Source organism: Mustela erminea, chromosome 3 (assembly GCF_009829155.1).
Source record: "Mustela erminea isolate mMusErm1 chromosome 3, mMusErm1.Pri, whole genome shotgun sequence".
Lineage (NCBI taxonomy): Eukaryota > Metazoa > Chordata > Mammalia > Carnivora > Mustelidae > Mustela > Mustela erminea.
Window position 1 is genome coordinate 73,334,860 of NC_045616.1, and position 18,226 is coordinate 73,353,085.

Consider the following 18,226-nt stretch of genomic DNA (forward strand, 5'->3'; position numbering starts at 1 on the left):
TTTGGCCAGCTCAACTAGCACAGGCTACCAAACCCAGAGTTTCAACCCAGAGTTCAAAAAGTGAACTCAAGCCGTGACTACATTCCCTCTACTCTGTAAAACCATATATCTAAAACATTAATTTCCCAGCTGAGAGTCATTACTTTCTTAGATGCTACATTTAGTGTACCTGAAATAGCAACTGGCTTTTTCTCGGCAACCATTTTTCAAAGAAACAGTTTTAACCATTTTACATGAGCTTCTGAAGTTCTGAGAGGCTGATTAGGCATGTTCACCAAATGTTAAGCACTCTATTGCCAAATCCACAGATCCAAGAGCCTCTAGTGCAGATGTTTTCCTGCCTGCCTTTCCTTTTTACTCAATGTCTCTAAAGGCAATGTGAAAATCTTCAGACTTTTAAATGATGCACCAGATTTGCTGATCAGAGAGTCTAATACACGCAAAGCACCCTATCAAGTAGTCTACCACAAACTGACCTAATGAAAACAAGAGATACTCCTGTGATTAAAAATATTCAGTAATGAGCTGTTATCTCCCAGGAATGTGTTGGATCCTGCAGAAAAACGCTTTAAGAGAGATCTAGTCTTTGCCCTCAAAGAACTTAACCTTCTTGAAGGGTACCAGACACCCAGGTATTAAACAATTATCAATAAAAATGTCAAACTTGAAAAGTTTAAGAACAGGATAATCCCCCTGAGGACACGGACTGATTGGTCACCTAAACTGTCATCATTTAGTACCGTGTGAGGCATACAGCTGGCTCTGTGTAAATAATTAAATTCACAGACAACATGACATAAAAGCCCCCAAAAAGAAAATGGCACTCACCTTTCATTTGCTTCATTTTTTTCCACAAAAAGACCACAGACACACCTAACTCATATCCCTGACATCTATACAAATTAAGTACAGGAATCAAAAGAGGCATGGGAATAAAAACTAGCTGTATTTCTACACCTAACAAAGGGAAGTCAGGGTAGTAGTACATTCAGAGGAAGAGACCAAATGAAATGAGATGACTTGCCTAGACTCTAGTTTAACTCCAAAAAAGGAAAGCCAAATTAGGAGGCAAAACAAAAAGCCCACAAAGTTTAAGAAAACAAAGGCACACTTTAAAAAAGGACAAAAATAAGAACAAAATTAGCCATTTTTGAGCTATGGAAAAAAAAAAAAAAACAGGAAGTACTTACCACAATGAGATAATATAAATTTCACAGTGATTCATAAGTAATGGGGAAAAAGTCAAAACTCAAATTTATGGAATAAAGAGCTGGGGAATGTGACAGAAGATGGGTAGAAGAGAGTCTAACAATTGCTAGAACACTATTTGTTCAATAAATACTTGCCAGTAAATGAAAGAAAACAAAGTACCCTAAACATGACTTTGCATAGAATAAAAGCCTCCAAAGGTGAATGGAATCCAAAGTATCCGGAAGTAGATCTAGACTGTGTGAACTCAGCCTATGAGTCTATCCTAACTCCCACTGAAATCTCAGAAAACTTCTGAAAATTTAATATCTAATTCCTTTACTAGGGCAAAGAAGTACCATTCAAGTATAAGAAATATTATAAGGATCCGAGAAAAGCATGAGAGCAAAAGACAAATAAAGGACTAGAAACCAGAGGTCAGCCCTACTGCCTAAGAGGATTGTTATAAAAGAAAGAATAATCAGATATTTACATATACTTACATACCCCACTTCAGTGACAATGACCCTTAGAAGAACTGTCAAAGTGGCTAATCTGAATTCCACACTCAAACTAGCTCAATTCCTCACCACTCCCACAGCCTGCCCATAACAGTAAAGGCCATCCACACAGTAAAACAACATGGTGCTGGGGCCAGAAAGAAATGGCAGTGTCTAGGGTGTTGAAGACCACCAGGAAAATGTAAATAAAATTAATGGAAAAGAATAAAGTAATCCACTAAAGAGAAACAGAATAATAACTTCATAACTGTAAGGACTTATTTTATATTTTTATATTTTAGCCAGAGGCTTCCATCGAGGTTAAACAATAACCTTGTTGTTTAACCCTTAAACTGTTCCCCTTCCCCCAGGGGACTTAAAAACAAGTCCCAGAAACCAGCCTCAGGTAACAAAGCACAGATACAATGATGGGTCAGGCCAGGTGGAGACATCCGATCAGTGGGGGTTGCATACTGTCTCCCCAGCTACCAAGGAGAATGGGCCCCACTGTTTGGGAGCCTTTTGGGCGCCAATCCTAACCAAGGTGATAGGCTGGGTCAGATGTCTACTAGAGGGTAAACTGTAACTCAACTGGTCACCAAGCATCACTGTGCAGCTTTCTCTGTGTGTTACAATTTCACTGGCCACCTATGCGTAGCCAGGCCCAACCGCATGGCCTTTGCCCTTAAAAGCTAGTCCGTAAAGGAGAGTGGGTCGCCCTCTCTGTAAGAGGCGCAGCCCTGGCCGGTCAGGTTGATTCTTGATGCTTGGCGCGAAATAAAGCTTTGCTTGACCTTCGCTTTGTATCAGTCTCACTCCTTTAATCACGGACCCATTACTGGGGCATAACAATAGCATAACAATTTAAGAGAGCCCACATCATTCCTGGATTCTCTTTATTCCAATCTTTTAACTCTTTCAATAAACATTATCTAAGTCTTGACACCATACGAGGCATTATGGATGCTAACATAAGTAATATTATCTTACACACTTGTACTATTATTACTTGCTATTAGTATGCTTATTTTTTTTGCTCTCTTCCACAAAAAAGTCAAGATCAGTCGATTATACTATTTTATATATTTCTCCTGAAATACATGTCTAAAGTAAGTTTCTTGAAAGAATAAAAATCATATTCAATTTATTTATCTCCTTTTAAGAAAAAAAATTCTTAGTCTTATTTTCTGAAAAATTTTTTGAAAAATTGAGATATACTGACACCTAACATTGTTTCAAGTGTAGTTTCAGGTGTAAAGCTCATTTTCATATATTCTAAGTACCAGACATAGGGATATAAACCTAAAACTGACTAATGGAAGCTTACTAAAGTTTCCTTTCTTCCTGGTTTTAGAGTGGCCTAATAATTTGATATCTCTAACACAGATTTTTGTTGATGTTTCCTTTGGAAATTATACCTACTGACTATAATTCAGAATTCATTCTGTGAAGACACAGACTACCCCCAGAGTTTAAAATCTCTAGCAGTGTTTCTGAGAAACTCAAAGAATGGGAAAATGAAGAAACAAAATCAAAATGGTAAGAGAGAATGAGTGACCGAAATGGGAGACCCATTAAAGGCACAAGAATGGAAAGAATTTCAATGCACCCTTAAAATATGTCTGCCCAATCCCAGCTGTACCTCCCATTGTACACTCAGGGTTTGGTGCAGTTCTGTACATGCCACTAAAAGTCCATTCTTAAGGCCATTAACTGCCTTTCCATATTGGAAATTCATTATTTCTACACTGGTAGTTAGCCTGCCCATAAAAATGTCCACTTCTTTGCTTGAGATACAACCCCATCACGGCGTATTTCCAAACCATAAATCTTCTGGTTGTACCACAATCCACATTTCATAAAGCCTTTTACAAGGGTGAAAGAATATACCAACACTAATTTTTTAGTAACTTACTGTTAATGGTGTTAAAGGCTGCATAAATACCTGAAGTGAAATTTACCAAAAAATTTTGTAATTTCTGAAATTTTAAAGACGAAACTGGCTCAAAAGCCTTAAAAATCAAAAAAGCCCAGTATATTAATCAAATATTCTGGTTAGTAATCATTTGGGTTAGTACAAAAAGAAGGTCTCCTAGAAAGGGGAACCCTCCTACACTGTTGGTGGGAATGCAAGCTGGTGCAGCCACTCTGGAAAACAGCATGGAGGTTCCTCAAAATGTTGAAAATAGAACTGCCCTATGACCCAGCAATTGCACTATTGGGTATTTACCCTAAAGATACAAACGTAGTGATCCAAAGGGGCACGTGCACCCGAATGTTTATAGCAGCAATGTCCACAATAGCCAAACTGTGGAAAGAACCTAGATGTCCATCAACAGATGAATGGATCAAGAAGATGTGGTATATATACACAATGGAATACTATGCAGCCATCAAAAGAAATGAAATCTTGCCATTTGCGACAACATGGATGGAACTAGAGCGTATCATGCTTAGCGAAATAAGTCAAGCAGAGAAAGACAACTATCATATGCTCTCCCTGATATGAGGAAGTGGTGATGCAACATGGGGGCTTAAGTGGGTAGGAGAAGAATGAATGAAACAAGATGGGATTGGGAGGGAGACAAACCATAAGTGACTCTTAATCTCACAAAACAAATTGAGGGTTGCTGGGGGGAGGGGGTTTGGAAGAAGGGGGTGGGATTATGGACATTGGGGAGGGTATGTGCTTTGGTGAGTGCTGTGAAGTGTGTAAACCTGGTGATTCACAGACCTGTACCCCTGGGGATAAAAATATATGTTTATAAAAAATTAAAAAATTAAAAAAAAAAAAAGAAGGTCTCCTAAATGTAGTCACTCCAGTTCATTACAGTGAATAGTACTACAGTAATAGCATACTATAGCATTGTTATCCTTATAAAAAAATAAATAAATAAAAATGGAACCACAGTTCTTATCACATTCAAAAATAAATTCTAGATAAAGAAATAAGGGTAAAGAAATGGATTAAACAATGAACAAAAAGAACAAAACAGAAATCTGATTGCAATAAAATTAAAAACCTTTCCTCAACAAAAACACAAAAGAATGAGAGTGGAAAGACAGATTCAACTGCATTTGGAGGGCCTTATTTTTTTAAATATTTGAAATATGTATGGAAAATTACTACAATGAGAATATGGACACCAGGAAGTGAGCATATATCGGTGCTTGTTACGTTAGTCACTTCATTTTCCCTTTCCTTTGATATAGTTCTTAACTCTTAAAAGATTACAAAGTTAAAAGTCTCCTCTTTTTAAGTATGAATCAAAAATAAGCTCGGAAGTAAAAAATTTTGAAGTAACAATTATCTTAAACCTTACCAAATTTTCCCGACATTTATTACAAAAAGTTTCCAAATATTGCAGCACTATAAATGCTTATTCATTATGCCTACTTCAAGTTTTAGTTCATAAAATCTGGCTATCTCTAACAAGTCAAACTGTTAAACAATGAGGAAAAGTTAAATACTTCACCTAATGCAAAAAAAAGTTACTCAATTTGCATTATATTCCCCCAGATCAAATGATATAATGTCAAACTGTCATGCAACTATCAGAGAGAGATGTACTCCACCTAGTGGCCGCTGGTATTCTAAGATTTATGGGGTCCTATACTATCTAGAGAAGTTACTTTCTCAAGTTGCTGCACTTTATCTGCTCTGTCCTGGCCAGTCTTATAATAACATGGCCATAACATTTGGAAGCCACACAGACAACCACAGTTGCTCAAGATTAAATCTATCTCAACTCTTTAACAGCAACACTCAAGCAAGAGAATATAGATTCTGTAAGCAAGAGAGCATTCAGATACATGAGTATCTACCTACCTATCTACCTACCTACATACCTATCTATCTACCTATCTATCCACACGTGCACGTGTACATGTATGTATATATGTCTATATGTTTGTACCCTGTTGTCTGTCAATATGTATGAAGTATCTTCCCTCATTAGCCAGCATTTCTCACAAGCTGAAATTAAAGTAGTGTATCCTATATATACCAAGAGGCCAAAGTGTTCAACATTAACTTGGTACCTTACTAAAACACAGTCTTAAAGAAGTAAGAACAGAATAATGGTGGCAGGATAAAACAACTGTAGGAAAATGTAAAAATGAGAGGAATTCACTAGAAGATATACAGGAAAAGGGCAACAGCTTAATCTATAATACCATTTCCATACACCAAGTGTATCCCTTGGATATTACTGTATTATCATCTTGGATGGTCACAAGGCAAATGTACATTTTAAAGTTTCTGATCAATCCTGAAGTAAGAGGACTACTGGAATATTTAGTCCAGTGTTTTCCAAATCACCTGGCCATGAAACCCTTTTGCTCCACTAACACATGTTCATATATGATTAATGATTTACTTTTTTTTTTTTTTTAAGATTTTTACTTATTTATTTGACAGAGAGTGATTACAAGTAGGCAAAGAGGCCGGGGGCAAGGGGGTGAAGCAGGCTCCCTGCCAAGCAGAGAGCCCGACGCAGAGCTCAATCCCAGGACCCCGAGATTATGACCTGAGCCAAAGGCAGAGGTCCAACCCACTGAGCCACCCAGGTGCCCAATGATCTACTTTTAAAGTGTAGAACTAATAGATCATTTTTCTCTTTATTTCTCTCTAAATTGGTTCATTAAAAATGAGTACAAGATCCAAAAAATTTCTCTATTTCCCAAAGAAAATTAGCTGAAATTTAATCCTTCTGTAACACCTCCATAAAACATTTAATGTCTTCTGATACACCTGACAGAAGAGCAGATAATGTTTCCAAATGAGAAAATAAGAATTCAAATCTTACATTTTATTTTAAAGCTATTACAAATGTAAATTCAGTCCAGCAAATACTAATCTCAGAAACAGCTAGGTTTTATTAATAAACTTCTAAGAATTTACATGGTAAAATAAAACTGGATGGATTCCCTTGTAACTTCCCATGCTTAAAATACTGAATAATTACGACATGATATTTAGAGTAAATTCTCAATTATTTACACAAAGTAGATTATGCTGAAGTAAAAACATGCAAAGATTAGTTCTTTGCGTTTGGAATATATTGAACTTCTAAAAACAGGTTTACCCAATTGTGTTTTCCTTCAGTGAACATTAGAAGGAGTTTATGTTACCGTGGTATACATGTGAAAACAAAAAAGCCTTTGCTTAAAAAACAGGGTTAAATTTTTTAAAAGAAGCATATCAAGAAATGATTAAACAAGATCTTAGCCTAACTCGGGGTGGGGGGGGGGACACCACGACACAATCACTTAATTTTACATAAAAATAATTTGAAACCCAGGAAAAGACAACTAAACCCAATCTTTTCAAGACTGCTAGTGTCAGATCTAAGCCCAAGACAAAGAAAATGTATAGTAGGTCATGAATATATTCACTCAAGCATAAAACAAAGCACCAGTAGGGGAGGAAAAAGACCATTCTACACAATGTGGACCTTCTTAAAAGACAAAAACAACTGTTTAAGTAACTGACCTAAGTATTAAAGCAGCAAACCTACTGCTTTTAAGGGAATAAAGCAACAAAGAAGCCATTATCAAGTTTTTAGTAACAAAAAAATCAAAAATAATATATCAACACTATAAATAAAAAGTCTGACAGGAAATAATTCCAAAGGTTAAAAAAAAAAAAAAAACATATATACACATCAAAAAACCCTCCAAAAATGAGGGACAAAGAAGAATCAACAACAATAAGGATAAAAGTGATTGTGGTGCAACCCCAAACGTGAGAATGACAAAATCTATCCTGAATTAAGAAAAAGCAAGTAAGCCATAAAAGGATCTTAAAACACAGTCTTCCTTTATTCCTACTAAAAAATTATAAATTTTAGTATGGTACAGTTTAGGGGCGCCTGGGTGGCTCAGTGGGTTAAGCCTCTGCCTTCGGCTCAGGTCATGGTCTCAGGGTCCTGGAATCGAGCCCCGCGTTGGGCTCTCTGCTCAGCAGGGAGCCTGCTTCCCCCTCCTTCTCTGCCTGCTGCTCTGTCTACTTGTGCTCTCTCTCTACCTCTCTTTCTCTCTCTCTCTCTGTCAAATAAATAAATAAAATCTTAAAAAAAAAAAAAGAGTATTCAGAATGGTACAGCTTAGTTAATTTTTTTTCATTGATTAATGATGGGAAGAGCACAGAATAATCAAAGGACTTCCTTCCCTCACACCAAGGAACAGCTACAACAGTGAAAGGCCACCAACATTCTAAAGATACAAAAACCATGTGTGAATTTGAAGTTTAACATAGGTTAAACTCATTTAAAAAAAAAATCTTAAAACATTTAAGGGACATACCACTAAGTCTTGATCTTGAAGCAAATTACAAATTGCCTCATATAACATGGGTCTTAAGTCAGACTTGAATTTCACAGAAATCCACTGACCGATGAGCCAAATCACCCTGCGTCGCAATGGCTTATACCTGGGTAAGGAAAAATCATGAAATTTAAATGGTAAGTATTTTACAAAGCCTATTTCATTTAGTGTATTTCATCATTTAAATTTTAAATATAGTAAAGAATCAATCTCTATTTTTATATAAAAGCATAAAAAAGCTACTTCTAAACATACCATAGTACAAATATTAACAAATTACTATAAATCTAATTATTTTATATTTAAGAACCATAACATAAATATGTACACAAAAACAAGTCTATTTCTGTTCCTCAAGTAACCAAAAACAGTTAATCTGATAAGGCCTAAGTAGCTAATGTCCCAAACCCCAAGGTTGAAGAGGCCCCCAAAGAGTAATAATAAAGGAATTCCTGTACTCAATTTTCCAAATCCAAATGTTTATCTTACAAAGATTATTTCCCAGAATACTGTGAGAGATTTCCACATTTACATACTCACATAAACCTACACTGATATTGGGTAAATTCTCTAATTTTTAAAGTGCCCTATTATAGAATGTGACTCATACTATCAAAATAATGATTTTACATTTTAAAAGCTGTAAAAGCTTTGCAGTAACATGTATACATATTTGTTTCTCTATGACCCGTCTTTGCTAAAGGCAATGAAGTTTCTTTAGGCAAGGAGGAAAAAACCCCACAAAGCTATAAAGGACTATGTATAAGAATTTCAACCCAAAGTCTCTTCTTGATACTCTCTAATTTTTAGTAGTGAGATGATAATTGTTTCAGGGTACAAATGGAATAAGCTAATGAATATTCCACATTTTTAGAAAATTACCAAACTATAAGATGATGAAGCAGATAGAAAGAACTGCTCATTAAAGATGAAACAATGTTTAAGTACTCCCTCCCCACCCTCAAAAAGTTTCTCACCTAAAAGAATTAAAGAATGCAAAGTTATATAATAGGATTTCAGAAAAGGAATAGAGAAGAGTGGGTAGGAAGAAATTAGATTTGAATAGCCTTTAAGATAAAGAGTATTTGGGACGCCTGGGTGGCTCAGTTGGTTGAGCAGCTGCCTTCGGCTCAGGTCATGATCCCAGCATCCTGGGATCGAGTCCCACATCGGGGACTTCTCCCTCTGACTTGACTCTGCCTTCCACTCTGTCTGCCTGTGCTCGCTCTCACTCTCTCTCTTACAAAATAAATAAATAAAATCTTTAAAAAAAAAAAAAAAGATAAAGAGTATTTGGGGCAGAAAACTGAAAAACTGCCATTTCCAGGAACTGGGTCTGTTTAAACAAAGTCACAGAGGTGGAAGTAAATGAGACTTGTATAGACTGTAGTGGAGAACCCACAGAACCACCAATTCTGAACCAATCTCAGATCTCTGAGATTACCACATTCAACATTCCACTCCAGATAAAGAGAACGAAGCTCAGAAAGGTCAAATCTTAAGTTCACTTAGACGACAGTCACTTCTGGGCAGAGTTAAAATTAGGGGATAGTTTGTCCCTCCAAATGGGCTCCCTGGACCAGCAGCATCATTTTCCTGGATGCATGATGGAATCATACAGTCTGACCCAGACCCTAACACATTACCTAAATCAGAACATGTATCTTAACCAGGCCATTGAGAGATTCATATACACATTAAACTTTGAGAAATACTGGTCTAGATCAGCTCAGTCCAGAAGAAACATAATGCAAGACAAATATGCAATTTGAAATCTGTTAGTACCCACACTAAAATAAGTAAAAAGCAGGTGAAATTTTAACATTTTTATTCATCTCAATATATGCAAAATATCATTTCAACATGGAATCAATACATATTTTAAACTCTTCAGTTTTTCAATTTAAATTTTAGTTAATTAAAATTAAAGTCATTTCCTCAGTTGCATTAGGTACAATCCAAGCACTCAAGAGCCATACATAGCAGCAACTGTACTGGACAACACAGATGGAGAATAAATAGCCTCCAGGGTTTAAGGACAATCAAACCACATAGTATGCTCCCACTAAAGGGCCATGTGGTTACCTAATGGAGGTTTTCTCTGCATCAAAGGTTCTCTCACTTCCTACGGGCAGAGTCACAGCCCAACTTACTTACCACAGACTTTACAGGACATAGCAAATTCACGGCCAACTCAAAATACTTGCTGAGTGAACAGACAGCTCTTTACGAGTCAAAAATATTTTGTTTCTTTTTTTAAAAAATTTCAAGTTTTTATTTAAATTCTCAGTTAATATATAGAGTAATACGGATTTTAGAAGGGTGAAAATCACTTTTAAATCCTCTCCAACTCTACAATTGCACACCTCTCAAGATTTATATAGAAGGCCTCTTTTCATTCATTAATGTAGTCAAAAAATGTTACCTGACCTATGACTACGTGCCAGGCATTCTGATAGGTGCATAACAGAAATAAATCAATAGAAATGCACAATTCAAAACAAGAACACAGTCTCTTGGAATTGTTAAAGTCTCTAACTCTAAACTAAGAAAAAAATTACAAAAACTACAAAAGACCTTTATCCTTCCATTTCAGCCATTCAGTACCTAAAATCAGTCAAGTGCTTTTTAAAAGTATGTGAAACTTAAAAACTGGGAAAAGTCCTACATCAAACAACTCTGTACTACTGAATGGGGTAACTCAATACAAGCCCAAAGTGCATCCAAATGCTTTCTGCCATCGTGTCGCTCCAAACTATCTACCCTCTCCCAGACTTGCAGTAGGCTATGTGTGATCCCAAGGCATTTAGTCGGTCATCCTTCACAGCTATTATTTGTGTGAGACTACTTCTTACAATAGGTTTACCCCTACTTTCTACACAAATAAAGTTGGCTTTTTTGTATATACATTTCTTCTAGAATCTAGAGATCTCCATCTTTCTTTATCTTTGTATAAAATTTCCTCCTGCAAATTATCTTATCTAATACCAAATACTCCATACATGTTACAATTCACATTGGAAGTAAAAATAAACAAACCAACTTTATTTTTCAAATCCAAGAGTCACAAGTCTTATTCTACACTACTATGATCAGCTAAATCATACTATAACTTTTTAAAAGTTGTGGGTTTTTTTAAAGATTTTATTTATTTATTTGACAGAAAGAGATCACAAGTAGGCAGAAAGAGAGAGAGAGAGAGAGGAGGAAGCAGGCTCCCCATCGAGCAGAGAGCCGGATGCAGGGCTCGATCCCAGGACCTTGAGACCATGACCTGAGTCGAAGGCAGAAGCCCAACCCACTGAGCCACCCAAGTGCCCCAACTTTAAAAATTTTAAGCAATTTTAATGCCTTCCTATCTTCATCACAAAATTAGTAAGGTAAATTAAGTATATTATTAACACAAAGTTTTATACTTGCCTATTATGAATGACTTGTAATTCTGGAAGAAGTTGGTTTTTAAACCACTGATCAAAATCAACACTGTCAAATAGCTCATAAGCCGCTAATCCAACAGCATTATACACTACAAAGAAGATTTGAGAAAAAGAATTTAAATTTCAGATGCTGGGCCCAAAGTTAAGTATCTTATATAAGAAACTAATCCATAGGGACTACTTTAAAACATGTAAAATGCTAATAAAGGGAAATTCACAATGTTAATCAGAGAAATTATTTAAATAGATATTTTAGAATCATTATGTAAGTTACTTTACATGGTTTTTCCTAAATATTCCTTAGTGCTTTCAAACAGAAAACTACATTCATTCAAATACATTCAAGTCAAATTTTAAAAATTATAAAATAACATCTACTTCTAAATGGACACAATACTTTATGATCTGGTCCCTACCTACCTCCCTCCAGCCTCATCTCTCACCATAACCCTTTACACTCTATGTTCCAAATAAACCAAAATACTCCCAGTTCAACACTTAACTGTGCTTGCTCCGCTTCCCTTCAAATTTCTGTACATACTGCTGCCTCTGCCTGGAACCCTCTTCTCACACAGCCCCTCCCCTTGTTAACTCCCACTGATCCTGGTATTCTCATACTATACTTCTCTAGGGGCCTTTCCCTAGGCACAACCAAACCACCTTGTAGTTTTCCAGTGCACTATCTAATTGCCACCTATTTTATTTTAACATTAATCAGCTGATAATATGTATAATCAATTGTCTGCTTACTTGGTTGTCTCCCCCGCCAGACAGTTCCTATATTTTAGGTACTCCTGTAACCCAATCTCCCAGCCTAACACTGCCATAAAGCAAACATACCAAATATTTATTACTGAAGAAATAATATTTCTAAATCAGTTTAGTTTAACATACCAGCATCTTTGATTAATAGTGCATTCATATCTTCCACATTAGTGGGTCCTGAAAACATAAGTATCAGTAAAGGTAAATAAAACTAGTTTTTAAAAAATATTCTATTTCAACTCCATTTACTAGTTTATCACTTTGGTTTCATATAATAAATTTCATGATATTAAATACACATATAGGTACAAAGGGAAAGCCTAGATTTTGTTATCATCACCATTAGAGAGCACGGATGCAAGATGTAAAGCCATATTACAATTTTTGAATAATTTTTTAAAATTTTTTAATAAACATATAATGTATTATTAGCCTCAGGGTTACAGGTCTGTGAATCACCAGGTTTACATGATTCACAGCACTCACCATAGCACATATATTCCCCAATGTCCATAACCCCACCACCCTCTCCCTACCCCCCTCCCCATGGCAACCCTCAGTTTGTTTTGTGAGATTAAGAGTCTCTTATGGTTTGTCTCTCTCCCGATCCCATCTTGTTTTGTTAAAGCCATATTACAATTTTAAAAATCATTATAACTTATTTGAAAATGTCATGTCAAGCAACAATCCAAAAAAATATATGCCACAAACTGCTAACTAGTATATAATACCTTATATACCCTAATTTAAAAGAGAATTCTTAAAAAATAAAAGGATGAATCCCACAAAAGAAAAACAAACCAACAAAAAAGGAACAGCACAGGTCATTCACACAAGAAACTCTGACATAATAAACAAACCAGGTCATGACAGTACATTAAAAGATGGCAACAAAAGAAAAAGTGCAGACAGGAAGGGAAAGCCATCACGTCAGGTGGGAACTTCTGACAAAAAGTTGGCAGTCTCCTACCACTATCCAGAGAGGAGAGTGTCATTAAGCCATGAAAAACACAGTTTGCTTAGAAAGTCTATTTCTTTAGAATAGAAAGATGTCTAGCGAGTTTATCAGAGCACTCTTCTGCTGTTAAATATGAATTCTTAAGCTCACTAGTCTAAGATTAAATACAACCCAAATAAACCAACTGCTCCATTACTGGAAAGAAAACTAAACTCTGAAACCACTGAAATCCTTACCACCACACAATTTATCAGAGTGTAACCTAAATAGCTTATCCACTTTCCTACAGTGGTTTAAAAAAAAACAGACACATAGAAGAAAATGGAAATGATATTCTAAACTCAAAAGAAAAAGAAACCGAAGCAGTCCAAGTATTATCAACTGTAAGAATCAATAATCCTACGTGAAGAAATTAATAACTGTATCTTAGAAATCAATCCATATGAAAATTCAAGTAACACTCAAATTACCTTCACAGATGAACAAAGTAAAACCTGAAAGTTTTTTCCCTTGGTTTATAATTTAAGAACACTCTTTGGGTTTTTCGGAGAACCAAAGCCTGAAAAGTGAGCTGCCCACTCACTACCACAAACTAGATCAGGAATCTCCTTCCCTACAGAAGCTTCTCTTGCTATTATTTTCTTAGATCATCATCTGCTCATCCCTTGGTCACTTACAATGTAATTTCTGCCCCAACATTTCAAATACCGTCTCAGAAGATTCCACTGCCTTCTGCCTCTTTCACCACGGGACACTTCTAATAACATGCTCTTCTCTCCAGGATCCACTTCCATATTGTTCCTCACACCTCTGCAAGAGTCTCTGACCTGGCTTTTCTGCACGACCTTCATCTTTTCATAAGCCTGAAGGTGAAAATCTTGAGTTCCATCCTTGAACTTACTTTTCTTCTCCCAAGGCCCTTTACACACACACTCCAGAAGTAATACTCTATCTCCAACCACTACTAATAACAGCCACCCTGTCATTAAGACCACAGTTTAGGATCATGTCTGGTCACTTTCTCTCTCTCTCTTTTTTTTTTTAAGATTTTATTTATTTATTTGAGAGAATCACAAATAGACAGCGAGTCAGGCAGAAAGAGAGAAGGAAGCAGGCTCCCCAGTGAGCAGGGAGCTCAATACGGGGCTCGATCCCAGGACCCTGAGATCATAACCTGAGCCAAAGGCAGAGGCTTAACCCACTGAGCCACCCAGGCGCCCCTCGGTCTCTCTCGCTCAGCACAATCAGTCACAAAAAGTCAATCAACAAACAGTTACTGAAAATACCAGACATTGGGAATAATGTGTGAACAAAACAGATGTGATCACTACCCTCCTTCCTGCAATTTAGAATATAGCAGAAAAGTCAGAAATGATAAATCACAGTTGATAATAATTACTTATGCACAAGCTGCAATCAGTGATCAAGTGCCAGAAATTTCATATCATCATTCTCTTACATCCATTACCTTCTTTCCATTCCCACTGCCACCATCCTGAGCATAGCATTTGTTGTTTTGCCTTTTTCTCCCACTACTTTCACAACATGCTCTAGGTAGACCATTTCCCCAGGCAATATACTTTACTGTCTACTATTTTGCTTATGCTGCTAGGATATTTACAAGAGCAAAATCCAACTATCCCCTTCAATGCCTATTTCAAGGCCACCTTTGTCAGTTTGCCAGTTGCCCATTCTTGTTCTCTATTCTGAAAGCCATCCCTTCAGAAAAGAATACATTCAGGTCTTCCTCAGATTCCCATTATATGGTGTAGGAAAAAATGCATTGCACATAGTAAGCAGGAACTCAAACTATTTTAACTGAACATGGATTAATAAAGTATCATAAAATATACTTCACCTTGAAGTGTCTGCATCATTTCTAGAAGTACAGGAGTAAGAGTCTGATTATATTCATGGAATATATCTATAAATAGTACTTCAGTGCAAGGCTGGAGAGGAAAGAAACCAATTTTCTAGTGAAAACAATGTTATATCGTACTGATCAATGCTCTAATAAAGCAAAGAATATACTCATTCTTAAAATCCTAAAACTCCAAACATATGCTTTATGTTTTAAAATCTTGCAATTCTTGATGTGTTTACATATAGTAGATTATAATTGTTATAGATACACTGGGGAAGAAAATCAAATTATAATTTGATTCCTATTTCAGTCATTTGCCATTAGGCATTCAAAAAGTAAAACTCCAGTGAAAAAATAACTTACATTTTTAGTTAGTAACTCTTTAAGTTAAAAAAAAAAAAAACTAAAGCCACATTTATTGCAGATTCAGTACTATAAATGATTGTCCAGGAACTAATTCATTAAAAATTATATATTTTTCTTAGCAATGACACAGTAAGTAACAACTCCAACTCGCGAATTCAATTCACCATGTAGAATAGTATTTCCTTTCTCTCTTTTTTTAAACAGATACTGTATTATTTGTTTCAGGAGTACAGGTCTGTGATTCATCAGTCTTACACAATGCATAGCGCTCGCTCACCATAGCACATACCCTCCCCAATGTCCATCATGCAGGCATCCCATCCCTCCCATTCCCCAAATACTATTTCTTTTAACAGAAACAAACAGTAACAGAAGTCAGTGTTAGCTATATAACAAAACTGATTCACTTTGGTTCTTAAAAGTAACAAACCATCACGTTTCATAATACAAAGGAAGTATGAATTTGGAAGGTGCTATGCTTTATGTTTTAAAATCTTGCATACATACTGATTTATGTACAGATGAAACGACAGGTCACCTCAAATACTTGCTTCAGAATAATCCTAGTTGGGGTTGGGGGTATTCATATGAAGTACGATTAGCCATGAATTGGTAACTGATAAATGGGGCTTTGGAATACAAGGGCTCATGACATTATTCTATTTTTTACTAAGTTTAAAATTTTCCATAAAACAAAGTTTTAAAAAAATTAAAGCAGTTAACTTTTTTTAAATTAAAGCAATAATAATTTCTCTACTTAACTATCTCGCTGGTTTTCTACATAAGCTTATAAAACTAAAAATCATTAGCATACATTCTTAGAAAAATAGTATAAATTATGTGAACACAACTTTTCACACACAAAAACAGTTCAAAGGCTATATTTGATTAATTCTCCTCAAATGTTGGCCACAACAAAAAATATAGACTTAGAAAGCATTCTAAAATTAAAAGCAATGAGCTGGTCTCTGGGAATCAGACTCAGTGGTACAAGAAATATGTATCAAAAAAAGCTTCAGAATTACTGAAATACTTGAGAGGAGAAAATCATTCTAGCCAAAAAGAAGTGGTTTTCATTTTCAAAAACATTTCTTATTTCTGCACTGATAATTACTTTCCCATCAATGTGACTGCAAAATGGAGAAAAATTCAGTGTGCAACCCCCCAAATAAACAACAATAAAAATCTAGGTTAAAGTTCATAATTTAATTAAGTACTTTCCTCTCAAACACAGATGCCCACAATTATAGTTTCCTATTCATCTGGTTTAACGCTTGGAATTCTTAAACTCTCGACTAAGAGTTATAGAAACATTAAGCATTTCCCTATCAATTTTTTTTCAATCAATACTTACCCTCAAACTATATTTCCAAGAATCTCCTCCTGTTTCTTCCACTGCTGCAATTAAAAATACAACAAATGATGCTCACCATGTAATAATGGTGTTTCCAAAGTCTCAGTTTGGAATACAAAGATTTTAAATACTGTCAGTTTATTTCTATGAATGGTTTTAAACTTAACACTGAAAGCAAATCCTTGGAAACACAAGGCCTTACATAGATTTCTTTACTATACAGTATAGATCACATCTGTATATGGTAGTCTCCCATCAAATGCTTACATAAGCATTCTCACTTTCATTAAAAATTCTCTATGGAGGAAAGATCAAAGGGCTCCTGACTTCCAGAGTATGTGATATCACCCAGTAAGCACTCGAATATAACTATAATCCCAAGATTATTTCATTCAATATAATAATGTCTTATAAGTTATAATAATTATTAACATTTCCAAAAATGTTCTATATTTAAAGTTAAATTTTAAAAAAGTAAAATACTTTAGGGACTTCTACAAGTCTAGGAACTCAGTGTTTCATGTTATACTACTATACACATGGCATGAAGAAAGTGATTTGAAACATAAGGTTTTAGCTAAGAGAAAAAGCAAAAACAATATAGGATATATAGAGTATAATGCTGTATTTTCTTTCTTTTTTTAAGATTTTTATTTATTTATTTGACAGACAGAGATAACAAGTAGGCAGAGAGGCAGGCAGAGAGAGAGGAGGAAGCAGGTTCCCCGCTGAGCAGGGAGCCCGATTCGGGGCTCGATCCCAGGACCCTGGGATCATGACCTAAGCCGAAGGCAGAGAGGCTTTAACCCACTGAGCTACCCACATGCCCCCAAAATGCTGTATTTTCTAAATGAACTAAAATTATTTTTGAAGAACAAAAAGAGGGAGAAGAGGAGTCTTCCAAAAACATCTGAGGCATTCTTAAAATCTTAGGAAATATATGAACAGAACTACACAAAGTCACCCAAAGGGATGAGGAGAGTCTAAAATCTAGCCTATGTCTGAGGACGGCTTAAGTAATTCACACACAGGCACTCTATTCACACACACAGGAAACTTTATTAGGCACACGATTTCTTGACTTTCTGTAGGAAGAACCTTGATACTTTTATTCTATTATTAACATTCCAATGGATAAAAAGGATCTCCTAGAAAAATATTTCAATCAACAAAAAATTCATCATAAAATTTAAATAGGTGATCTATTTAGTAATTCAGAAATTTCCCAAATTTCTTTTTGAAAAATAATGTCTACTAATAAAAAATAAGATGGAATGAATCACAAAGTACAAACTGACCTGATAACAGAGACAGATAGTTTATTTTACATTTTTGTTTTAAACTATATCATATGTTCATAGGAACATCTAAAAATTTTAAAAGGTCTTTTTCTGGAGAAAACTCCATATATTTGAAAAAATCATTCACCTTCTCCTTCTCAATTTGTTTTAACAGGTAACAAAGGAC

General features: G+C 35.5%; 1 protein-coding gene across 4 annotated transcripts in view; it reads right to left on the reverse strand.

Moving 5' to 3' along the window:
• The window catches only part of IPO11 (importin 11), a 215,873-nt gene that overhangs the window by 135,032 nt on the left and 62,615 nt on the right, over nt 1–18,226 (reverse strand). For all 4 annotated transcript variants that reach the window (XM_032336151.1, XM_032336150.1, XM_032336152.1 and 1 more), the window contains exons 12-16: nt 16,760–16,803; nt 15,034–15,124; nt 12,347–12,394; nt 11,436–11,541; nt 7,995–8,121 (exon numbers count right to left, since the gene is read on the reverse strand). In XM_032336151.1, the coding sequence (XP_032192042.1) occupies nt 7,995–8,121; nt 11,436–11,541; nt 12,347–12,394; nt 15,034–15,124; nt 16,760–16,803 (416 nt within the window). The remainder of the gene's footprint in view (nt 1–7,994; nt 8,122–11,435; nt 11,542–12,346; nt 12,395–15,033; nt 15,125–16,759; nt 16,804–18,226) is intronic.